General features: G+C 47.0%; 1 protein-coding gene across 3 annotated transcripts in view; it reads left to right on the top strand.

Moving 5' to 3' along the window:
* The window catches only part of LOC146798751 (uncharacterized), a 189,425-nt gene that overhangs the window by 58,050 nt on the left and 104,458 nt on the right, over positions 1-26,917 (top strand). For 2 of the 3 annotated variants that reach the window (XM_085626045.1, XM_085626046.1), the window contains one exon: positions 12,827-17,165. In XM_085626045.1, coding sequence (XP_085482171.1) covers positions 14,791-16,770 — 1,980 coding nt within the window. In that variant the 5' untranslated portion in view covers positions 12,827-14,790 and the 3' untranslated portion in view covers positions 16,771-17,165. Of the gene's footprint in view, positions 1-12,826; positions 17,166-26,917 lie in introns of those variants that run through there. The other variant, XR_014968755.1, reaches the window with a different exon arrangement.

Raw genomic sequence — 26,917 nt, 5'->3', positions numbered from 1 at the left:
TTCACACTGGTTTGCCTCCTGCTAGCCCCTTAGCAGTCAATGGAAGACTGTTGAAGTGAGTCAAGAGGTCAAGGGGGTGATGCCAAGTGTTCACAGGGTGTGTGATGTTACTTCCACTTTTGAATTTCAGTGTTTTGCAGGCCTTAACATCCCAGACCATTACCCAAACATGCAGCACATACACAAACATTAGTGACAAGTGAGTATTAAATAGTAGCATTTTCTGAATATATTTAGGAGCAATGCATTGAGACTAAAAGCTACAAGTTAAGTCTGTGGAATTTATACACAATGTTTTTACAGATGTCGGGGTGAGTATATTTAATTGGAGTCCTAGTGTGTGTGAGGCCAGAGAATTATGATATAAGATGTCTTCATGAGATGCTCTGCACTAGCATAAGATTGTACTACCAGAAACATTGTTAGACTGCTGTCTTTCAGTGATGGAACAATTGTACAAAAGGTTAAGGTTTGGGATAAACAGGAGTAATGTGCACCTTCTTTCCTTCTAACCAAATTCCCCACCTCCCACCCCTTCAACAATAGTGAAAAACCTGAAATCTCTAACCCTGTTCGCCTTTGTTCTCCCAGACTTCCACGTCTTCCTTCCAAACTTCATTTCACACAGTGAAAGGTAACTGTTAAGAAGAGGATCATGAGAGGTCACATTTTTGGCACTGTGGAGCTGGTTTGTAATGTCCTGCCTCAATGGTACTCTTCCTGACCTACCTTTTAGTATCTCATTAATTGTATACCATGATTTAAAATGCTGTCATCCCTGGATTTCTTTGTCTGGCACCCCGGCAACCTCCTTTCCTCTGGGATCCCTGCTTCCACCCATTATTTCTAATTTTCTCCACTTCCTTCCTGTTGCTCAAATGGCTATGGCTGGTTAACCATAAAGCACTGCTCCCTGACAGGTCAGAATCCAATGTCTTTGGGAACTCCTACTTCATCCACAAGGCTATTTCCTTATTTTCTCTGCCTTGTTTTCTTTCGCTCTGGGCTTTGACATATTATGATGGCTTGGAAAGCTACACAAACAAGCAACATAACATCTTAATACAAGCAGAGACAACAACTGACGTTCTTTTGCACTACAAATACACTTTTCAGAAATATTTCAGCCTGTCTCTCTTTCTGGGCCTTGTTCTTCAGGTCCCTGCTGGACCTTAAAGTACTCCACCATCAACACAAGTCTCCCGCAGTTTGTGAGGAGGGAAATAGATTCTAATACATGTAAAAGTTCGGGCTATCACAGCAGTCGCATATGCACCAGGCAGGCAATTCTACAAACCTTAATGATTTCCAAGGAACCTTTGTATTGCATCGAGTTCTAAATAGGGCTTTTTACACCAGATTTAGGCCCTGAATACGATGCTGGTCGGAGTTGCCTCCGACTGACATCATTGCTGATTGGGAACCGACCGACCTCAGGTCGGTGGTTCCGATACATCCGGTTGCAACCGCACATGTTACGGTTGCAAACTTCCATTTTTCAATGGGAGCTTGTGCGGCAGGCCGAAACTGCCCACAGCGCAAGCTCCCATTGAAAAATGTACGTCTTTAAACATCCCTGCACTGTGTGGCAGGTACCTCACGGTGCCTGCCACACGATGCACAGATGTGGAGGGGCGCACCTTAGATGTCTCCCAGGGCCACATGCGGAGGGCCAGGGAAGAAAGGGGCCCTTCTAGCCCCCCTCCCCCCAAGACACTTTCTGACAGCAGTTCCATGTCGGAAAAGCCAACATGGTGCTCGTGTCAGAAAGTGCCATTGTAATCCAGACGGCGGAAATGCCATCCTTAAGGGATTATGAGGCCTTTCCGACAGGCCGTCCGGCTCCTTGAGCCTGATGTCAGCGAGTTGGGTTCCCCAGCCGGTTTAAAGTCCGACCGCCATCATTATAATACTGCGGTCAGACTTTAAACCTACAGCTTCTGTGCAGAGGTCCTACATTGTAATTAGGCCTTTAGTGTTCTACTTAGCACTTGTACAGCAAATATCACAGATAGCAAAAAATGAAGGTGAAGTTCCTGAACTAATTTCAACCGCTGGCTATTACTGGAGCCGCATTTATGTCTATAATTTAGTTTTTGCCCACCATGCCACCTCAGACAGGAACCAGCCATATGCAATCAGTCTTGGTCATGCTCCAATAGTTCAGCCCAAACTGCCAGGCCAGGTCCCTTCTGAATGGTAAAATAAGCCACCCTAAATTGCTGTCAGGCTATGTAGGTCTCCTCAGTAGATTACAGCTGGAGTTTAATGGCACATCTGAGCATACTCATTGCACTTTGAGCGTCACAGTAAACAAGCATTGGCATAGCCAATAGGTCTCGCCTTTGGGACCTTATAAGTGTTTAGCCATGCAATAGTTGATGTTGTTGCACCAAGGATATTGTGTTGCATAACTAAATATTTATAAGGTCCCAGAAGCGAGACCTATTGGCTATGCCAATGCTTGTTTCTTTTAGGCATGCTGCACAGCAGCCGCATTGCTGTAGGTGTCTAACAAAATTGACAAAGCCAATAAATCTTGCATAGGCAAGACATGTTGGCTTTTCCAATGTTTGTTCTAACACTCACTGCTTTAGAATGTGAGATTTCAATGCATTTTCTTTTGTGTTATTGTTAGTGTTTATCTATATCCTCTTCTCCCAAGCATCAGCGCATTATGTTTTTAAACCTTGGCTGATTGCACTCAAATTGTACTTGAACAGGGTAGATCGCCCACTCACCTTTACAATTTGACTTCTTGTCTCAATGAAATTAGCTACTGGAAGCTAAGGAGTTTTGTACAATTAAATGGTACATAAGGTGATGTTGCAGAGCAATCATGGACAGTTAAACAGTCCCTCGCTGAAAGGGGCTATGGTGGCATTCTTTAGCATGGAGACCTGCCTCTTAAGCAAGGTAAAGAATTTAAGGATGTTCCATGTCAAAAATCTCATTGCAGTGTCGGAAAAAAACACAAGACAATAAACCAGTCCTTCTCTCATCAAACACAGAGAATCCGGAACAGTCTAAAAGCAGACCAAGACTCAACCTTAACTTGTCTTTCGGGAAAAACTTAAAAGACACATCTATTTAATGTGCACTACAGTGACCAACTCTGCCCCCACCCCCTCTCCTTATCGCCTTTATTCGGGTTTTGTTAATTTAAAGCCACTATTTTCCTATTCTATTCTATATATTTCCTGTATTGTTCTAGCTTTATGAAGTGCTCAGTTGAACAAGTGACTAGAATTATGCAACAAATACCTTAAATACATAAACAAATAGATAAATAAATAAAGGTAAGGCTACAAGAAATATTTTTTTATTATTCTACTTTCACTTAAGACAAGAAAAATTTGCAGGCCCTACAGGACAAACACACGAAACAAATGAAACTAGAAACACGAACACTTTCACGGCCAACGCGGCCGTGAAAGTGAAACTGATTGCGATCGCGCTACCTGGCTGAGAGGAGGCTGATAGGCAGTGAGTGGCCGGGAGGGGGGGCGGGTTGTGTGTGTGTGTGTGTGGGGGGGGGGGGGGGGGTGAGTGGACCGGGTTGTGTGTTTATGCGTTGGTCGTGAGGAAAGGCTAGGCAGGGAAGGGGGTTGCTACAGAGGAGGAGGGCTGCGTGGTAGGGGGTAGTGAGGGCTGCGTGGGAGGGGGGTAGTGAGAGCAGAGAGCAAGGGGGTGGAGGAGCATGCTGTAAGGCTTAATGAGCAATGAAAGAAAGGCAGATGGCGGATGCGCGAGTGCACGCACGCGTGAACGCAAGCTTGAGGCCAGCAAAAAGCCTCTGGTAGCACTTTGAAAACGCACTAACCAAATGTCTCGCAGCGCATGCGCTGGCTCATCGAGACCTAAAAACACCTTGCTACAGCATGCAGCTCTATGGTGCTTCAGATACAAGTAAATAAAGAAGCATGAGGCCACTAAAAGGAAACACATGCAGGAAGCCCAACTCAAATGTACTCATTTTGTCTACTGGGGTGTACGGAAAGGCACAGATTGCCCGTCCTTTACTTAAAAGTGGGGCCCACCGGTATCCATACAAGAAGATTGCATGTTCAGTGATAGGTAGCTTGTTGACTGCATGCTGAAACATGTTATTTCGGGCACGTAAGCACACACAGTGCTAAGAGAGGAAATGTCTGCCTCAGCTTAAACGTGGCAACTTGTTTGAAAATGGCTGTCACTATACCTTGTCAGCAAGCATTGCTTAAAGGCGAAGTGATGAAAGGCAGCTGTAAAGGGCGCCATCACATTAATTAGATCGTTATCTTCCGCAAGAGCTAATATTACCATTCTCTGCTTGTTTCTAAAGCAAGCACTTAAGTTCTGTGCCGCCAAGAAACCATCCTCCTCCAAGGTCTGTTCTTTCCAGGGGAAGAAGGGATTCTCTGTGGGATTAACCAAACCATTGACAAGTAGTGTCGCTTACCATATATCACCTAACACGTCGGTGTTGCAGCATTGGAGCTGCTGGACCCTGCTGCCGTCACTGTGGCCTTGTGTATTCGTCTACTCAAATATAGCAATCCACGGCGTTTCATCGCAGAGTACAATTAACATTTAACATGCCAGCTCGTGCTGAAAATGGGAATGCAAGTGTTTATTTTATTGTTAAAGAACTATAATATATATTAAAAAATAATAAGTGGCGCAACCGGTGCGAGAGACCATCCATAAGCTTGAAGAAAAAGATTAAGTATTAGGCAGCTTCCCATGTGCATGTATACATGTGTGTTCGTGTACAGCGCATGGGGGCTCGTATGTAGGTGCAGGAGAGTGACATTATTTGAACATTGCAGAAGCATACGCTGTGACTGAAGTGTTAGGAAAATCTCCCAATTGTTTTTTTTTTTTAACACAAGTTTAAAGAAATCTACAAGGCAAGACACTTGTTGAGAGACCCAAGCACAGTCCGATTAAAATCATGTGGACAGATGTTAAGTCTGAACCTATGGCAGGCCCATGTTCGACACCACTTCCCATTTCAGCAGACACCCACCAGCACCTGTAACTCACTCATGCAGCTGATTGCGCAAACCCAATGCCATTTTTTGTATTTGTTTTATTAAAGGGTTCGCAAGTGTCCAGAAGAGCCCCCCCCCCCCCTTCCAGCAGCCTACACGTAATTTTAGAGCAGTCAACATTAAATATTAAGAAAGGTCAGTGCGTTAAATTGGAAGGTGCTGTTCGGTTCTGAGTGCCGAAACGAATTTATTTTAAAAGGGAGAATACCTGCACTGCTGTAGTACATTTAATGTGAGAGTACCGGTCCTTCACTAGGAACAAACATGTACTCTAAATTGTGAGTACTTTACTGCACTCTAAATTTCTTTTTAAAACACCAAGGATGGTCCCAAATGGGTCAAAAACTCAGTATAAAGCAGAACTTTAGCGATGGGCAGTTAGTAAAGTTCTGTGTATTTACCCCAGTGTGGCCGCCACAGATCCAGTGCCTGCGCACTGTTCCAGCACCGAGCAGCCCCGGAGTACATGCTGGGAGCATGGGTCGCAGAAATCCTCAGCCTGCAAGAACTTGGACACAACTAGCGCTGCATCCCACACTACACAGCCAACGTCGCCCAGGCCCCGCTGCACCAGTCGCAGCACCAGTTCAACTCAAGATCTCGCACAAAGCCCTCCTGACGAGCGCCCGTTGCCATGGAACGCATTGCAGGCAGCACCTCTCCTGGGTAAGGAGGCGTGCATTGCAGCAGCACCTCTCCTGGGTAAGGAGGCGTGCATTGCAGCAGCACCTCTCCTGGGTAAGGAGGCGTGCATTGCAGGCAGCACCAATCCTGTGTAAGGAGGCATGCATTGCAGGCAGCCCCTCGACAGTGTAAAGATGCGGTGGTGAATGCACCGCATGCGTCCACTCTGCACTCTGGTACCCACCTGTGACCCACTAAAGACAGTTATTCCCAAACTCCCAGAGTAACAGGCAGATTACGTACCAGACATCGCTTAATGTATTTTATGAAGCACCGTGGATATCGCCGTGCGAGAAAGTGCAGCCTCTAGTTGCTTCCAGCCTGTACAGAATTGTTCAGTTTCATATAGAGCTTAGTATTTGAGTATATGCTTTTTGCAAGCGTTTTCAATGTTCGCACTGATTAGAACCCAGGTATGTGCCCAAGTGGGGCAGCCAGGATTGATGTATCTGTAACGTGCTTCCAAAGTTATCTGCGCAGCCAGGAGAGAGCGTCGGTAAGCACGTGCGTTTTGGAAACTGTATTGTCTCTAGGCGTGTATGTATATATATATATATATATATATATATATGGGCAAGTGGGAGGAACTGGTTCTCATGGATGTACACAAACCTAGCATGTTGACTAATGTAAAAATGTGGAGAAGGTACATAGATTACCTGTTTGTAATCTGGCAGGGTACAAAAAAAGAAGCTGAGGATTTTGTAAATAGCCTCAACGCCAATGACATTAATCTCAAATTTACGGCCACTATAAGCTCTAACTCTGTAGAATTCTTAGATACTCAGGTATATGTTGAAAACTGTAAAATCCAAACCAAACTATTTAGGAAACATACGGCTGGGAACTCAACACTACATGCAAGTAGTATGCATCCAAAACATCTAGTGAACAGCATACCCTACGGGTGAAATGTTAAGACTACGAAGGATATGCAGTAATGATAATGAGTTAAAGAAAGCCCAGACAGAAAGCAAAATGAGATTTCTGCAGAGAGGGTATCAAGGAACAACAATTGATAAAGCGATTAAAAGAGTATGTGAAAAAAGTAGGAATGAAACCTTAAAACCCAAAGAAACCAGAGTAGAAAAAGATAAAGGGACACAAGAGGCTAGTGACTATCGCATGATTCTGAAATTTAATAATCAACACAAAGAAATCAAGAAAATCATCCACAAAAATTGGGCGATGGTACGATGTGACCCTATAATTGGTCCCCTGGTCCCTGTCAAAGTCCCTATTACCTACAGCAGAGCACCATCAACTAAGGATAAAATTGTTAAAACAAATCCTGAAATCCTAGAGAGAAGTAATTGGTTACAAATGAGAAAGGGTTTTTACAAATGCAAAACATGCAAGGCATGTACACATGGTATCAATAAAAACACGTATAAAACCCCGTTCAGTGATAGAGAGTTCAAAATAGATAAACTGTTAACGTGCAAAACAGAGTTTGCTGTGTATGTGTTGCAATGTACCTGTGATCTACAATATGTTGGTAGTACAGTGCTACAGGTACACAAACGTATTCTTCAACACCTACGTGCCATAACAAATCAGGACAATACATACCCAGTGGCACGTCACTTCAAAGACAAGCATAACTCTGACAACACAGCCCTCAAATATTTTGTCATAGATTCTGTACCGCCCAGTAGACGGGGGGGGGGGTGACAGGGTCACCAAACTGAGAAAACTTGAAACAAACTTGAAACAAGGTACATACTCCAATTGGATTCAAAGGTACCATCAGGGTTGAACATCACAGAAATCTTCATACGTGTCTAAGTTAAAAACCAACTAAAAGATTACCATAGTTGTACAGAATCTACAAAGCTAATTAATCAGTGAGCATACAAAATTCCGTCAGGATAGATGTACAGGCATTTATTTGTACATATGTTAATTATATGGATTTTAAATATGGTATTTATATATTTATATACGTTTTATATTTATTTATATATTTATAGACTTGATGGCATGCAATGGTGTTGCATTGCATTGTTTGTTTACTTATGTACCTACCATGTTGGAATTTGTACAGGGCACTTTAATATCCCCAGTAAGATCGCCCACTCCTGATTATATGTGTATATAGATATATACTGTTTAGATATTTTAGAGATTTTAGAGTCTTTTGAATGTCTATATTTTGAACCCTTTTTAATGTGTAACCATACTCTAAAATTAAGTTAAATTAGATGTGACAAATTGTGAATCAAATTAACACATGCTAAGATTGAAATGGTTACGAATATGTCTGATCAAACCAATGAGATTCTAGATGTCATGCAATGTTTGCACTTATGCCCAGAACTCTCTTTTGCACTTAGCACTAGGCACCTTGTCTATTTATAGTTTGCACTTTAAGCACATTTGCACAGCATATATTTTGCACAACACAATGCAAAATAACCATATTGGTCAAGGAGGTATCATTTGTATAGGGATTTAACCCGAGATACAAGGTTGAGGTAAACAACATGTGGTATTTTACCATGATATTACCACAACAGATAAAACAGAACAAACAAAAATGTATCACCAATTGTGAAATGTTTTTTAACAAACGTCACAATGTGAAAGGTATTAACTGGTTTTACATTTGTTTTAAAATATACAATGACGTTTTTCTTCTATGTTCATGACCATGTGACTTTTCGCAATAGTTGTGTATTATGGTATTTAAGATATGATTGGTAGCGACCTCGTCATGTGATCAAGGCTCTACGGAGCTGAAACGCGTTATGGCGACGGTGACATAAAGACTTTCTAAGCACCAGTTTGGGTCCGTGTCCGTTACTCTGGAGAAAGCAACAAAGAATCTTCAAACGGTTACAACGTGATATATATATATATATATATATATATATATATATATATATATATATATATATATATATATATATATATATATATATATATATATATATATATATATATATATATATATTGCTGTTATATGTAGCTCGAGGTATTAGTGTACACGGGCACCAGTTGCAATACACAAGGTCTGGTCACGTTCGGTTTTTTTAGGCTCAGAAAGATTAAGTGAGTTGCCCCGGATCACAGGATGTTGAAACGACGCCAAGACTTGAACCTGGTTCCTCAATTCCAAAGTCGTCCGCTCTGGCCACTCACTGCCTTGTGACAAACATTGGCAGCGCTTTCTCTAAATCATTATATATGAATATTTGTATAATGCACACCATGGTACCTGTGGTAGAAAATATCGACGCATAGACTGGCTCGGTTCCAGTTCCTCGCAGTGACCGTAATTTGAGACTTTCTTTCGTCACAAAAGCGTCCCCGTGCAGGTAGAGGACTCGCGCGCAGCCGCGGTCGGTAGTAGGAGTAACTGCAGGGCGGTGACGTGGGGAGGGGGAGGGGCAGGGTGGGTGTAGTAAACTATGGATTACAGAGGTTTACAGGTAAATTAACATAAATTAATAAAACGAATTTCGTTGCGTGCACTGCATCCCCAAATGCGATGCTGTGCATGCAACAAAATTCGTTTTATTAATTTATATGTTAACTTACCTGTAAACCTCCGTAATCCATAGTTTACTACCCCCCACCCTGCCCCTCCCCACGTCACCGCCCTGCAGTTACTCCTACTACCGACCACGGCTGCTCGCGCGCCTTGGACGCAGTGTGCCTCGAGGCAGCGTGTTTACACAATTCGCTCTGCCCACCCATTCACGCATGCATACGAGCACCCAACAGAACATAAGCCCTTGTCTTTCCGATTCCTGTGTCTTACTCGTTCATCTAAAGCTTAATTTGCCTCTGGATCAAAGCAGGGTGCATTGTTGATAAAAGGAGTGTCTCTTTGCTGTGTTGAACTCTCTCCGAGGCGGGAAGTTGCCTTCAGCATCGGGGTCCTGGGAGACACTCTGGGAGGGGCTTCGCTAGGGGAAAGAAGAGAATGGGGCATTTTAATGCAAGAACTGGTGTGGGGTGTTTGTTTCCCATGATTGTTGTACATTAAAGGATGGGTGAATGGATATATGGGTGAATGGATATATGGGTGAATGCATGCATAGATGATGGATGTGTGAATGGATGAAATGGTGATGAATGAATGAATGAATGGATGGTTGAATGTAAAGGTGGAATGGTGGATATCAGCAGGTGCATGGAAGTGTGAAACAATGAATGGATAGGTGCATGGATGGAAGAGACCAGGGAGCTCTTAAAGAGAGGGTGAGGCTCAAGTGTTTGGCTTGCTTGATGCCATCAGAGCTTTGGGTCAACGTGGGGGCATTTTAACATCCTGGCTATTCCCTTGGAGTCCAGGATATCCAAGGCGCAGCTCGCCACTGACACAGTGTGAGACTTGGTAAAAGTTGTATCCTGTCCACCGGTGCCTCTCTTCGGCTGTTACCTCGGAGGTATTTGAAGCAAGGTGTACCCACACTAATTGCTTCAATTAATAAAAACACTGACCACGAGTAGAATAAAGTGTAGAATTGTAATTTACGACTGCGACTGGGGTTGGGGTTTGGACTGGAAGTGAGGTGGGTGGGGGGCGTGAGGAGGTAGTGAGACCCCATTGTTCGCCTTTCGTTGATGCAGTGCTCCTATTAAATGATTAACAATAAAAAACATGTAAAAGACAGAACACTTGTGCTAATTGCAGTTTCAGTTGACACCATATTCGCCATGTGTAGCCTCCTTTTGAGAGCAGATGTCATGAGAAGTGCTTTTAAAGCCGCCGGGCAGTAAATCAAATGTGATGGGCCTGGCTTGAGGTTGCCCGGTGTCCTGCGCTAGCTGTTTGCGTGGAGCTGGCCGGCCCAGCCTCCTGTGGGTTTGGCTGCAAATCACTGCGGATGAAGTCATGTTCCGTGTTCTCTTGTCATCATAAATGGCCGCTGATTACAATAACTCCTCCTCGGGACTCTTCATCAAAAGCTACAGTTAGCGGTCAAGCCTTCGAGATAGCAAGCACTTAGAGGGGCAGGGGTGTTAGAGTAAAGCACGCCCGGGAAATGCGTGACATATGGTGCACATCACACTGACAGCCAACGGGGCCTTTAAGCCAACATACTCATCTCATGTTAAGCACGGTTTATGGGTCGCCGCCTAAGATCCCTGCTGTTTTATTTTGTGAAAACGCTCCATTTAAAAGGCAGTTTTGTAACGTAGTGCATGTGGCGTGGACTCGATAAGCTTCTACTGTTTTTTAAACATATATAAGCATTTCCGTATGTTCTAGGGGAATAGTGCTGAGCAGGAAGGAATTCAAATATCCTGTCTAAATCAGAAAGTTTTGCAAGATAGCATGCAAAGAAGAACCCATACTCAGTAGTTTTGGAACAAGCATTGGCCGCGCGGGAAAGTGATCGCGATGCACTTAATGACCCGTGACGGAGGAAAGACAGATGGCGGCTGCGCGCGTGGCCGCAAGCACTAGGCCTTCAAAAGCCTTTGGTAGCACTTCCAAAAGCCCCTTACTAAATGTCTCGCAGAGACAGCACATGCGCTGGCTCAGATAAGACCTAATAAAGCAAAAAGTGATGGGTAGAATGCTTGGATTGTTCCCTGCCACTTGAATTTACTTGTGGCCACTTTCTAGTCTATCATTTTGTAGCCCATCGTGCCAACTCAGACAGGAACCAGTTATATGTGTAAATCAGCGTCGATCCTGCTTAGGCATGGTAGAAATTTGTATTACGCCTGTGTAATATAGTGTAATTTCTGTAATTTTGCATTGCTCTTCTTGGGCTAAATTCCACAATGACCATATTACACCACGCTGAGCAATTATGCCCCATTCGGAAAAATAATTTACAGCTAATGCACGATTTGCCGTAAATATTTTCAAGAATGCAGTGAGCAATCCAAACAACTGAATGCAAGCAGGTGCTGTTCACTGAGCTTTTGTATCTTTGCACAATTTGTGTTTTTTACCAAATAAAACCATCCTTGCATCCAAAGTGGACTCAAAGACACATTTTGTGGTAAAATATAGCACTAAATGCCAGTGTTGCATTTTGCATAATTATATGTAACTTGGCATCATTTTCTGAAATTTCATGTAATTGCACAAAAGTGAATTACCTAAATCTTGCACATGCTTTGTCCTCCTTCACGTTTGCATCACTGTAAATATGTGTTCTGATATTACTTAGTGATGCTTTAACCACAACCTTCCCCTTATCCAGCTCTCCATAGCGACTGGCCTACTAATATTTCCTTCTTTAGATCTACCACAGAGATTTTCCTCCTTCATCTCCGCTTAGCCCTGCCCATCATTCCACTGCCCGCTTCCTTCACACTTGCGAGCTTTCCCATCTTCCACCACAGTCCCTTCTACTAGTCTCTCTTCTAACCTTCCTCCACCCTTGCTCTCCTCTGTAAATCTTCTCTCTTCATCAATCTCTCCTCTCCCTTCTCCCTGGAATTCAACATTTATTCTGGTTGTGTGTAGATGTCTGCATTTGGCCCAATAATGGTACATATTAACACCGATATGCAGTTGCCTATATAGTGCATTTAGACAAAGGAAGCATTCTGTTTTTCCTCGATGCCAAAATGCAATATTTCCCTTGTGCACTTTGTTTAAATCGTGTTGTACAATATCAGTATTGTTTACAGCACCATGAAAACATAAGACAAAATGCTATTAAAATGTACTTTAATACACTAGGCTAACAGACTTTTATGGAAGGCTAAATTCTTCTGCCATGACACTGATTATCTTTTCACTGCCAAATGATGGATAATTATTCTCGCAGTTTGGTTCGAGTTAAAGTGCTGCTGGGTACCCCTCCTGTTATTTGTCGGTGGGTGTCAAATGAGACAACTACAGCTTTACCCTCTCAGCCCAACGGTAGTTTCACGTCTGCTGGACATGAGGAGAAGGAGCAGGTCGGATACGGAGATGTGCCCAGTGCGAATCGTTCAATAAATCAATAGAACACAGTCTGTAGACCAGTTGTGAGGCCGGGCATTATGAATAAATAAAAAAAAATGTAATGACACAAATGCACATTCTAAAATGTATTTGAAGTTACGTTAACCTGTTTTCTTCATGTTAATAATGTTATTAATGTTTTCATTAATGTTAATAAAAATATTTCAAAATTACATTACAGATCGTTTGAAAACGCCCGTGCCTTCATAGCAGCACCAAAAGCAGAACACTTATGAGGTCACAGGCCCTGCAACGTCAACGTGATGTCTCGAGTCCAGGCCCCGGGTACGTGCAGAGGGGAGGCCTCCACTGCAGCAGAGAGAAAAGGGAGAGACCATTTTAGGGTGCGTTATTTATGTTGGGTAGCATGGAGTTTTCTTTCAGGCTCTTGGCTGGAATTTTTTTTTTTTTTAAATAGATATCTTGTCAGGAAATCGGACTTTTAACTTGGCTTGTGACTGTCCTGATCCCCCTATTAACATGAAAAACGTGGTATCACCCAGAGTTGATGAATGATGACATGCTGAAAGCTCTGCTTTGTGACGTGTCCTTGGTATAGAAGGCTGGTAACCAGGGACCAGCAGCATAGCACAAAAGGACACCAGACAGGGAGGACTACTGCGGGTAGCTGGGTACACAGAAGCTGGAGGCCGCGGGGGTGAGCCGGCTCCAATAAGAATGGGAACAGTGGATGGGGGCAAGGGAACAAGGTGAGTAAATGAACCAAATGAAAACTGAGTTGGAAACCAAACTGAACTCAAACCCAAAAACTGACATGAGACTGACTTGAAATTCCCATTTTCTTACTTTTTCACCGCTGTTCTTTCAACTCGCTGCCCTTTCTGCCCAATTCTTCATTTCTCAACCTAATATTTTCTCCAATTCATTCTCTTCCTTTTTCTCTGATCCACGTTTTCCCTTCCCTCCACGTCCTCCCTCTCTGCTTCCATTCTCTCTCTCCACCGCTACCCCTTTGCGGATCTCTTCAGCCCCTTCCCTTACCTCCCAACCCCACTCATTCCTCTAATTCCAACCCACATCTCAATCGCATTTCTTCCTTCCCCTCTTCATTTCCTTCTTTTTAAATTCCTTGTGTTCCATTTACTTTCCACCACTTGCCATCTCCTCCTTTCCCCTTTTCCTTTACACTTCCCTTCCCCTCCCATTCCCTATCTTCCCTTCCACTTACCTTTCCCTTCCATTACCTCTCTTTCCTCCTCCCCCTTCCCTCTCTTCTCTCCTCCCCCTTCCCTCTCTTCTCTAACATCCTCTTCCCTCCCCTGTTCTACTTCCATCCTCTCCTCTCCCATTCCCATACCCTTCTCTCCCCTCCCTAATCCCATCTCACCCCCTTACCTCCCCTCTCCACCACTTTCTCTTTTCTCTACCACTTTCCTTCCACCTCTATCCACTCCTCCCTCTCATCACATCCTCCACCCTCCCATCTCCTCCTTTTCTTTCCACTTCTCAGTCCCCCCTCCTCCCCTCTCATACGCTCCTGTCCATTACACCCACTCTCCCGTCCCTTCTTCCCACCACCCTCGCAGCACCTCCTCTCCCCTCCTCATTTGCCTGCCACTTCCACTTCTCTCCCCATCCTCTCCTCTCTCCTTCCACTTCCCTCCCTGTCCACTCCCCTCCTCTTTCCACTTCTATTTCCATACCACCCCCTCACCTCCCATCCGTGTCTAGCCCTTCCCCACTTCCTTCACATTTCCTTCCCTTCCCTTTCCCTATCTTTCCTTCCACTTCCCTTCCATCCCCTTTTCCCTGTCCCATGCCTTCCTCAGCCCTCTTCCCTTCCAATTTCCTCAACTCCCCACTGCAACCCCCTGGTCTACCCCATGCCCTCCTCTCCCCCTTTCTTTCTACTACCTTCAGCTCCCCCTCCCATCCTCTTGTATCCCCTCCCATCTCGCCTCTCCCTCCTTGCCTCATTTCTCCACTCCTCTCTTCCCTTCTACTGCTATCCCCTCCAGCCTCACACCCCCTCCTTGTCCTTGCAACATTCACTCTTCTCCTCGCCCCATCCCCTCCTCTCCTCTCCCCTTGACCCCCTCCTCTCCCATCCCTTCCTTCCCCTCCCCATTTCTCCCCTCCCATCTCTCCCTTCCTCTTCTCTTTTACACTTCCTTCCCCTCCCCTATGTCCTCCCCACTCCCCTATTCCCATCTACTTACCACTTTCCTCCCACGTCCCTCTTCCCACTCCCCTCCCTCTCTTTTACTTCCCCACTGCCCTCTTCACTTCTACAACCTCCTCCCCACTCTACTCTTTCACTCTTCCCTTTCATTTCCTCCTCTCCCTTCCTCCATTTCCCCCTCAACCCTCTCCCCTCCCATTCCTCTTTTTGTCCTTTCCTCTCTTCCCCCACTCCCATCTCCTCCTCTAACCCCATTCACCTTCGCACTTCCCTTCTACTTCCCCTCCCCTTCTCTATTCTGTTCCACTTTCCTCAACTACCCCCCCATCCCCTTGTGTCTTCTCCGCCTCCATCTCATTTTCTTCCCTCCCATCCTCTCCTGCCCTCTCTTCCCTTTTACTTCCCACCCGCCACCCATCCCATGCCCCATCCCATCCTTCCTCTCCACTCTTCCCTTCCACTTCCATCCCTTCCCTCTTTCCATCTCCTCTCCCCTCCTACTCTCCCATCCCATCTTCCCCTCCACATCCCTTCCTATCCCCATCTCTCACTCCCCCCCATTGCATTTGCACTTCCGTCCCCTCACCCCAATTCTCTCTTCCCTTACCCTTCCCGTCTCCTTCCCTTCCTTCAACTTCCCTCTCGTCAACGCCATCTCTCTTCCCCTCTTCATTTACACGTCTGTCCCTCTCTTCCCTCCCATTATCAATTCCCTTCCTCTCCATTCCCCTACACGTCTATCTCCCACCCTTTTCCATTCCCCCTCCTTTCCTCCCCACTGTTCTTTTCTATTCCATCCCCACTCTTCCATTCCACTACCCTCCTCCCCTCTCATCTCTTCATCCTTTCCCCCCTCTCCATCACTGTCTCTCTTCCCAACCACTTTCCTTCTACTTACTTTCCCATCCCATCCTCACTCAGTCCCCTCCACTCTCCTCCCAACCCCTACTCTCTTCACACCCCCTTCTCCTCATCCCCACTCCTCTCCCGCTTCTCTCCCATCTCACTCTTCCATTCCTTTTTTCCTCCTCGCTGATCTCTCCTCTCCATCCCCTCCCCTCTTCCAATCCTCTCCCTTCCCCACTCAGATCCCTTTATGTCCCCTCCTCTCTTCCCAACCAATTTCCTTCCACCTCCCCTTCCCTCCCCTTCCTCGCCCCCTCCCATTCTCCTCTATCCCTCCCTTGTCGTTATCTTCCCCCTCATTCTCCCTTCCACTTCCCTTCCATCCCCTCCTGTCCCATCGACCCTACCATCCTCTACCCCCTTCCACTTGCCTCCTATACTCATCCTTACCTCTCCCCTTCCACTTTCATCCCCTCTGCCCTCCCATCCTCTTCCCTCCTAATCCTCTCCCGTCCTATCCTTCCACTCTTCCTTCATACTTCCCTCCCATTCCCTCTTCCCTTTCACTTCCTTGCCATCCCCTTCCACTTCCCTTCCACCTCTTCCTCCCATCTCATCTTCCTTCCTGTTTTCCACTTCTCTACCCTCCCCTCTCATGCCCGCCTTCGTCTCTCCTTCCACTCTCTCCCCTTCCCATTCCCTATTTTCCCCTTCCTTTCCTCTCCTGTCACCTCTTCTGCATTCCATCGCCTATCCTCTCCCCTACACTTGTCTACTCTCATCCCATCCTCCTCTTACTTCACCTTCCTCATCCTACTTCCCCCTTATTCCTCTTCCTCAACTCTCCCCTCTTCCCCTTCCCTCCGCCCTCGCCCCACTCTCCCTCCCACCCCTTCCCTCTTCCCTACCACTTCATTCCTCACTACTGCCCTTTCCCACTCCCCTCTTCCCCATTCCCATCTTCCCCATTCCCATCTTCCATCGTCCTGACTCCCCCTTCTCGACTCCTCAATCTTCCTTCTCCTTTCTTTCCTGATACCCCTCTTTCCTCCTTCCCACACTTTCCTACTCCCCTCTTCTCTTCCATCCCAGTCCCCTCTTCCCTTCCACTTCCTTTCTCCCCAATCCTCTTTTAATAAAAAGATACTATACTCAGCTTCATATTGCAGTAGTTCTTAACCTATGGTCTGAGGACCTCTGGGAGTCCACGAGGCTTACTCGGGGGCCCTTGACTTTTACAAAATTAAATATTAATATGAATGAATGAAAATGAATAAAGTATATACTAATTAAGAAGCAAAATTAAATTTGAAATCTTTTTTCTGATTATGAATTACAAAACATATTTCAATATTTGAGCATTTGCTTGGTGTATATTTGTTTGTGTATTGTATTGAAGTTCAAATCATAGCAATTGCTTAGGCCAGGGGTCCCCGGATTCCAGTATTGATCCATTGGGGGTCCACACAAGTCAAAAGGTTAAAAACCACTGCCATAGCTCATAGAATCTATAGGAGTGCAATGAGGGGAAAAGCTGTAGTGAAACATTGTAAAAATGTGTGAATAAAGCTAAGCTTTTGTAAAATAAAAATTTGAAGCATCTGTACATTTTTTTCAAATGATCAGGTCTGTAACCTGAATGTAATTCTTCTCAATTCAAAAGCTATGATTATCTCCCAGTAATATTCATTATTAATTTTAAGTAAACATGTGGGTGGATACTAGATGAAGGCATGCAATGTCAGTAGCTGGGCTAAAGGGGACGGAGACTAAGTTCAGTGATTACTCTGTAAATAGCAGCACCAGACAGAGGGGACAGCTGGAGGTTGACGGGTCACATGAGGGCACCACCAAAGTCAGTACCACTCCCATCCTGAGAAGCCACATCTCAGGAAGCACATGTGTCTGAGGCATTACTAGAGAGGAGGGGGGCAGGTCAGATGCAGAGATGTGGTCTACTGAGAATCATTTAATACATCCATCCAAGGAGCTCTGTGCAGATAAGATGTGAGGATGGGTTATGTTATGTATATAGAATTTATTTTAAACTGAGGCAAACGTACGTTCTAAAACTCATCTGAAAGCATCCCAGGAGCAGCAGAACCCTGGCAACAGGACACCTATGAGATCACAGGCCCTGAAACAATGTCTGGAGCGCAGGACCTGGATACATGTGGAGGGGAGGCCTCCACTGCAGAACGGAGATTAAAGAAGAGAACACTGCTGGGTAAGTTATGTGGGTAGCATAGTAAGTAAGTACAAGAAATTTGTAGAGCGCACATATACCCAAATGCGACTAGGCGATTGTGTCTGTTGTGGAGCCAAATGAGAAGCCCAAAGAGATGGAAAGCATGAAAAAAGACCGGTTTTAAGCTGGTAGCATGGAGTCCTCTTTCAGGTTCAGGCCGGATCATTTTCATTTTTAGACAGGAGCTGGTTCTCATCAAAAAATGGATCATGTCTCTACCTTATTCTGATCCCCATGTTAACATGAAAAACGTGGTATCGCCCACAGTGGAGATGTGTGATGACATGTTGGAAGGTCTCCATTATGACATGTCCTTGGTATACAAGGCTGGTAACCAGGGACCAGCAGCATTGCACACAAGGACACCAGACTGGGAGGAGCATTGCGGGTGATTGGAGCTGGGGACACAGACGTTGGAAGCCACGTGGCCTAAGCCAGCTCCAAAAAGGATGGAAACGGGGGGTGGGCAAGGGAACAAGGTGAGTAAATTAACCAAATGAAAACTGAACTTAAAACCAAATTGAAATTGACCTAGAAACCCATTTACCTTAATCATTCACTCCTTCACCCTATCCTTTCAACTCACACCCCAATCACAATTCTTCCAATCTCAACCTAATTCTTCTCTTTTCTATCTATTCCTTTCTCTCCCATCCCCTTTCTCTCTCCCCCCTCCAACTTCCTGTCTGCTTCCTTCCGTTCTTCATCCTTGCTCTTCCCCTAATCTCTACTTCCAGGCACTCCCCTTCTCTAATCTCGACCAACCCCACGCATTATTGTTAAACCCACCCCATCTTTCTCTTCACCACCCTCTTTCGTTCATTTCAGGTTCTTTTCCTTCCCTTAACTTCCTACCCCCTCCTATCACTTGCAATTCAGCCATAAACACTTTGCTTCACACTTCCTCCTTCCCTTCCCTTCCCATCTCCTCTTCCCTATTCCCTTCTCCACCGTCCACAACACATTTTTCTATCCCTACTCTTTCTAATACTTAATTTCTTATTTTTCCAATCCCATTCCCCTTCTCTCACCCGAGCCTGTTTCTCTGCCCTCTCCAGTTTCCTTCCCCATATCTTCCCTGCCCAACCCATGTCCATTCACTTGCTTTCAATCCCTATTAATTTCTTTGCTTCTGTACCCGGACGGTTTTCCTTTACCTTCCCCATCCTTTCACTCCTTTCCAATTCCCTTAGTCCATTTCTTTCATGCCCTCTACTTATTCTGACCCTGCCCCTTCCCTCTCCTCCCTGCCCATTTCACCTACACTTTCTCTTCTATTTCACTCCCATCCCCTTCCGACTCCATAAATACCTCGCTCCTTTCCAGTTCCCCACATCACTTTCCATCCCCTTCCTGCTCCACCCACCTATTCCTTTGCATCCCTTCTATTAATTTCCTTTTTCTCTCTAACTTCTCATTTTCCTGCCCTGTTCCCTTCCCATCCGAATCTTACACTCCTACTCTCCCATTCCATCCCATTCCCTTTGTTCCAACCTCTCCTTTCTTCATCACTTCCTTCGCTCCTAACCCGTAGTTCATATCCTCTTTTCCTGATTCCAAAAACAGGGCGAGAGCACACTGTTTTGACATCCCAGCACCCAGTTCACTCGTATACATTCTGGTAAATGCAGTGCATGGTAACACATGCATCGATTAAACAATCTTGCGTTTTCACCATGGTTGGTGCAGCCAGCGAGCAATAACTCTAGACTTTAGCCATATTTCAGGATAGTTGTTCTTCATCAGTAGAGAGTGACACGTACAGTTAAGAGGTGCCGGAAATGCTGCTCACCAATTTTCTCAGGTCACAGTACCACTCTTTGATCACAGGTGTATCACTTGGAGCCTGTCAGCTCAAGGAAGCCTTATGAAACAAAAACAGGACGAGAGCACACTGCTTTGACAGCCCAGTAACTAGTTCACTCAGATGCATCCTGGTTCATGCAGTGCTTGAAACACTTGCTTCCATTAAACAACATTTTGTATCCACCATGGTTGGTGCAGTCAGTGTTATGTATCCCTAGAGATAAGCTCATGATTCAGGATTGATGTCCTTCATCACATGAACTGGCGAGCTGTGAGTGATGCACCAGCGCTCAAGGAGTGGTACTGTAACCTGAAAAGACTAGAGTTGCATTTCCAGCAGCTCGAACTGTGTGTTACTCTCGACGGATGAAAGACCACTAACTATCCTGAAACATGAGCTTCTTCTCTTCCCAACCCACCTTTCTCCCTTCCTTTCTACATTGTAAGCCATTAATTTCTCCCCTCTTCCTTTCCCTCCTCCTCCCTTTCCATCTCTTAACCCATCGATTCCTCTCCCCTTTTTCCTTCCTGACTTCCTTTCTCAACCCCCTTTCCATTGTTACTTTGTTCCCAATCCCAACTATGCTCTTCCTGCCTCTCCCCTCTTACTCTTCTTTCCCCCTGCTTCCCTTCATTACCCTTGGTTTCACTCTTCCCTTCCCCTTTGTTCACTTCCCTTTCTTTTCTACCTTATTCCATCCCCTCTCAATGTCCTTTTATTTCCTTTCCGGCCCATTCTTTTTTCTGTTCCTGAAATTCCTCGTCTCTCATCCCCTCTCATCTCCTATCCTTTTGTTCTTGTCCTTTGCTGCCTTTCTGTCCCTTCCCAACTCCCTTCACTTAAGAACCCTGTTGCCTTCCCTTCCTTTTCCTACTCTTCCCATCCCTGCACTTCCCTTCTTTTTTGTGTAAATCTGTTTATTGCTTTTTAGGTCTCGCCTATGCTATCCCGCAGGGATGGATAGGCGAGATTATAGTAAGCAGTCCAAAAAGTCTACCTAGCTGCGGATCGCGTACAGTTCATGTGAACCCAATCACGCGCATTGTCAACAACTCCTACAACCACGCGCATTCTTTACAGCTTCCATTTTCTACCAGACACTTCGTGCGCGCGCGCCGCGCTCTCCCTCTGTTGCCACACGCATTCAGCTCACCAGGCTGCACACCCCCTCACTCTCCAAATGGTCGCACGCCTTTTCTTTGATCTCTGCCGCGCGTTCTCACAGGCTCCTCTCCACCCACGCGTCTCTCCCCTTCCGTGTAGTTCCGCCCCGCCTTTTCTTTCTCGCATTTTTTTTTGGGGGGGGGGGGCTTTGTGTGACTGACTATTTGACCTCGTGCCTGAGTTTTGCATGCGTCTATTATATTTACTTACTTTGAATGTTTTTTTTTGTTTTAACCGCCCACGCGTGTCTCCTCTTCCATGTAGTTCCCCTCCGCCTTTTCTTTCTCGCATCTTTTTCTGATTTTCGGCTTTGTGCAACTGACTACTTGACCTCGTGCCTATGAGTTTTGCATGCGTCTATTATATTTATTTACTTTGAATGTTTTTTTATATTCAACTTTACGCACCCAAACACGTTCATTGTTTCCTTTCCTTCTTACATTCTTATGCGGAAAAAAAAATCACTCTCTCCACAAATAGCACTTTTATCCTGTCTCGCCTCTGTGTTTTGCTGTCTGCCCTCATCTTCAATAGTTTCCAGCCTCTGTGTTCTGCTTTGAGGATCCAAACACGTATGCTTTTGTCTGAGTTTCCTGCTTACATTCTCATGCAAAACAAACAAAAAATCACTCTACAAACAGCACTTTTATCCTTTTATTCTGTTTTGCCTCACACACTGCCCTACACACATTAGCCCCTTCAAACTCTGCACCCCCTCACACTCAAATAAATAAGAATACAGTTTACTTCCAAGGCACTGCAGTCATTTACGTGAGCCACTGTCAGATTGTGTATTTTTTTTCAATACTAATACAGCCTTTAAAGAAAATAGAAATACAGTTTACTGATAAGTCACTAACCAACACTGCCCCCCTCTCACACAGACCACACACAATGCCCCCTCACACAGACCACACACACTACCCCCTCTCACACAGACCACAAACACTGCCCCCTCCACACAGACCACTCACACGTACCTCTCTACACAGACCACTCACACTTACCTCTCCACACAGACCACACCTACTGCCCCCTCTCACACAGACTACACACACTGCCCCCTCTCACACAGACTACACACACTGACCCCTCCTCACACACTGACCCCTTGACACACTGCCCCCACATACACTGCTCTCACACATTACCCACTCTCAGTACTTTAGGTCACACACACTGCACCCTTACACCCGGCACACACACACAGCCCGCACCATTACTCACACTGTGCCCTCATACTATTCCCCCCTCACACACTGCCCTCTTACACACTGCCCCCTAGTTCGTACGATGTCAGTAGGTGCCTTTTCTAAATTTTAACAAAAACACAAACGTTACAGGATCAAAGCGTTTCCAAAACGCATCAGTAGATTTTTGTTTTTTTCATCAGTTAATGTCTATTGGTGCTAGGGGTTTTGTGCTTAAATTAGAATTATTGTTTAACTTTATTTAACAAATGAACAAAGTTCACACTGCACCCCTCTCACACAGACCACAAACACTGCCCCCTCACACATACCACTCACACCCCTCCACACAGACCACTCACACATACCCCTCCACACAGACCACACACACTGCCCCCCTCACACAGACCACACACACCACTGCCCCCTCACACAGACCACACACACACTGCCCCCTCACACAGACCACACACACACACTGCCCCCTCACACAGACCACACACACTGACCCCTCCTCACACACGGACACCTTGACACACTGCCCCCACATACACTGCTCTCACACATTACCCACTCACAGTACTTTAGGTCACACACACTGCACCCTTACACCCCGCGCACACACACAGCCCGCACCCTTACATGCTCGCACTGTGTCCTCATATAATTCCCCCTGTCACACTGCCCTCTTACACACTGCCCCCTAGTTCGTATGATGTCAGTAGGTGCCTTTTCTAAATTTTAACAAAAACGTTACAGGATCCAAGCGTTTCTAAACCGCATCAGTAGATTTGTGGGTTTTTTCGTCGGTTAATGTCAATTGGTGCTAGGTGTTTTGTGCTTAAATTAGAATTATTGTTTAACTTTATTTAACAAATGAACAAAGTTTACGTGGACTTTGCGGTCTGAAAATATTGTGGCATGCGCCGCGCTCTCCCTCTGTTGCCACCAGGTGCGCAACACCCATTGGACTCACAGGGCTTTCACTCTTTCCCCCCCCCCCCCCCCCCTGTCGTGTGTGGCAGCCCGGGATATGAGAGCTTCCGGGCGCACACACAGCCGCACCCGAGCACTTCACAGGTCTTTAAAAGACCATTTGCATGTTAATGAGGCCTCGCTGTTGTTTCACCCCTTCTAAGAGCCCCTGCAGTTCCACTCTGTCTATGGCTTAAAAGATTCAGCCCCCCCCCCGAAATTTTTTCGTAGCCCCCCCCCCCGAAATTTGGCTCTAGTTGCGCCTCTGGTTGCCACACGCATTCAGCTCACCAGGCTGCACACCCCCTCACTCTCCATATGGTGGCAAACCTTTTCTTTGATCTCCGCAGCGCGTTCTCACAGGCTCCTCTCCGCCCACGCGTCTCTCCCCTTCCGTGTAGTTCCGCCCGCCTTCTTTCTCGCAACTTTTCCGGAATCTCGGCTGTATGTGCTTACTACTTGACCTCCTGCCTCTGTGCTTTGCATTCATCTCTTATATTTATTTACTTTTGAATGTGTTACATTATTTTACTTTACGCACCCAAACATGTATGCTTTTGTATGACTTTCATTCTTTGCTTTCCTGCTTACATTCTGATGATCACTCTCTCCACTAACAGCACTTTTATTCTGTTGCGCCTCTGTGTCTTGAGGTCTGCCCTCGCAAGTCGCCTGCAACTGGTCCTTCACATACACTGGCCCCTCGCACACAGACCACACACACTTTCTAAAACGCATCAGTAGATTTTTGGTTTTTTTCGTCGGTTAATGTCTATTGGTGCTAGGTGTTTTGTGCTTAAATTAGAATTATTGTATAACTTTAGTTAACAAATGAACAAAGTTCACACTGCCCCCCTCTCACACAGACCACAAACACTGCCCCCATCTCACACAGACCACACATATATCTATCTACCTATCTCTATCGCCCTCTTGCTATCTATCACCATCACACAAAATCTATCTATCTATTGCCCTCACACTATCTATCTATCGCACTCACTCTCTATCTATCACTCTATCTTTCTATATATCGATCTATCTATCGCCCTCACTCTATCGCCCTCTATCTATCTATCGCCCTCTATCTATCGCCCTCCCTCTATCTATCTATCGCCCTCTCTCCCTCTATCTATCGCCCTCTCTCCCTCTATCTATCGCCCTCTCTCCCTCTATCTATCGCCCTCTCTCTATCTATCGCCCTCCCTCTCTCTATCTATCGCCCTCCCTCTCTCTATCTATCGCCCTCCCTCTCTCTATCTATCGCCCTCCCTATCTCTATCTATCGCCCTCCCTATCTCTATCTATCGCCCTCCCTCCCTCTATCTATCGCCCTCCCTCCCTCTATCTATCGCCCTCCCTCCCTCTATCTATCGCCCTCCCTCCCTCTATCTATCGCCCTCCCTCCCTCTATCTATCGCCCTCCCTCCCTCTATCTATCGCCCTCCCTCCCTCTATCTATCGCCCTCCCTCTATCTATCGCCCTCCCTCTATCTATCGCCCTCCCTCTATCGCATCACCACAGCATCACTTGGGCGCACAACAACATCACTATGCGCTACCACATCATCACTGAATGCCACAGCATCACTCGTCGCCACCACAACATCACTCAGCGCCACCACAGCATCAATCTGTGCAACCATTCAACAACAACTGGTTCAAATATGTTCTCTCAATGTTTCAAGCTTTATTACAAATGTCACAAAAAGATGTTAATATTTCACTTCTGTTCTTGGCATTTTCGTCACAATAAAATACACTAAACATTATCTTCACAAAAGTTATTATCTGAAAGAAACACGTTAGTTAGATTCCTCACCTTCGAATCCCCAGGCGTCGGACTGGATCCGGAAGATTTTTCGTCAGCAATACTCCTTGCGCGTCGCTAGGCGTCGTCTGCGGCTCCGCGTCCGTCGTCGGCGTCGTGCGCCGGAATGATGTCGTCGGAGTACTTAGACGCCGCCCTCACGCGCTGACGTCAGTTCTTCTTTTTTCCGCGCCAGTAAGCGCCGATCCGGGAGAACTACCCCTTTAGTCAATTTTTGACTAACTTTTTTGACTCTTTTTGGTCATTTCTCGACTCTGGTGCCGGTAGGATGCCTGGTTTCAAGGCCTGCGACGACTGTCACCGACTGATGTCGGTGACCGATCATCACCGCCGGTGCCTGTACTGCTTGGGCCTCGACCACGACGCGGCGGCGTGCTCCGATTGTATGGCCCTGACCTCGAAAGCTAGGCGGGAGCGGTCCCGCAAGCTTCTCGAGCTTCGCCGCTCGGCTCCGCGCCGCTCTCGATCCCGGTCCAGGAGGAGGTCCAAGGATCGGTCACGGAGCCGCACTCGACATCGTCACTCGTCTGGCTCGAAGTCTTCGGGTAAGTCGAGGCACTCCAAGAAGTCCAAGAGGCGACACCGCTCTTTGGACTCCCCTCGCCGGTCGCGCGACTTGGCCGAGGGTCCACCCCCGCGGCTCCGTGGGAGCCGCAGGTGCCGCGCAAGACTCCATACCCGACGGTCCCTGGGACTGACGCGACGCTGGCGGAGGTCAGTGCCTTCCTCTCGGCCATGAGGAGCCTGGCCCCGCCGTCGACGCCCGCTGGCGCGCCTTCGGGCCCCGCGGACTCGACTGGGCGACCTCGCGTGCCGGCGGCTCCGGCGCTGTTGGAGGCTCCGGCCCCGACGCCGCAGGTCCCCGAGGGGCCCGAGCCTGGGCCCCCGTCGACGCCGGTCGACCTCGTTACGCCTCCTCCGCCGGCGCCGACACCGATACCACCCCCGACGCCAGCTCCGGTCGACGTCGATCCCCGGTTCAGCCCCTGTCCGGTAGCGCCGCCCGACGCTGAAACCGACGCCGCTAGAGACACATATTGTCTATCGACCGGCTCCGATCATTCCTCCTGTTTACCAGGAATCGGATGACGGGGGCGACTGGGAGGGGTCTGATGACCCTATGGCCCTTCAGAGCCAACTTGCACAGGACTGGGCAGATGAACTGGGGGAGGCCAGTGGGTTGGATACCTCACCGGACACTGGATTCATCTCTCCTCCGACTGTGGCTTCGGAGGAGGGTGCAGCTTTTTCTGTGGTGCTGCGCAAGGTGGCCGAAGCCCTTGGGCTTGAGCTGCCTGCCGTGGCTGTGAGGACTAACATCCTCACTGAGGTGCTTCAGTCTGCCGCATGCTCCACTGAGCCTCTGTTGCCGTTCAATGAGGCCCTCACTGACGTTCTGCAGGGCACCTGGTCCAAGCCCTCCACAGTCCCTCCTGTGGATAGGAACGTTGCCAGGCGCCACCGCCCTGCTCCGTGCGACCCCAGTTTTCTGTCCCAACACCCCACCCCCGAGAGTCTGGTTATCCAGGCCTCTACCTCCCAATCCTCCTTCCCGTCCGCTCCTCCGGACCGGGATTCCAAGAGACTGGAACAGTTTGGTAAGAAGCTGTTCTCTTCGCTCAGTTTGGGCCTGCGGTCTTTGAACACCGCCTGTCTCTTGGACCGTTATTCCCACTCTCTGTGGGATGCGGTGGAGGACGTGCTGCCACTGTGCCCGGAGGAGGCCCGGGTGCGGCTTTCCTCGGCCCTGGCCCATGGGAGAGATGCAGCGCGCCATGCCAGCCGATGTGGGCTTGCCACTACGGACTCGCCGGGTAGGGCGATTTCTACCACGGTGGCGCTTCGACGTCACGCCTGGCTGCAGTCCACGTCTTTTTCAGGGGATGTCCAGAGCACCCTCATGGACATGCCTTTTGATGGCGCTCGCCTTTTTGGTGAGAAAGCGGACAGTGCGCTGGCTCGCTTCAAGGACTCCCGGGCTACGGCCACGTGGTTGGGCCTCTCGGCCCCGCGGCCACAAACTTCCGCTTTTCGCTCCTTTCGTGGCCAAGGAAGGGGGCACCTCCTC

Source organism: Triturus cristatus, chromosome 9 (genome assembly GCF_964204655.1).
Source record: "Triturus cristatus chromosome 9, aTriCri1.1, whole genome shotgun sequence".
NCBI classification, from domain to species: Eukaryota; Metazoa; Chordata; class Amphibia; order Caudata; family Salamandridae; genus Triturus; species Triturus cristatus.
This window is presented reverse-complemented; position numbering and strand designations above follow the sequence as displayed.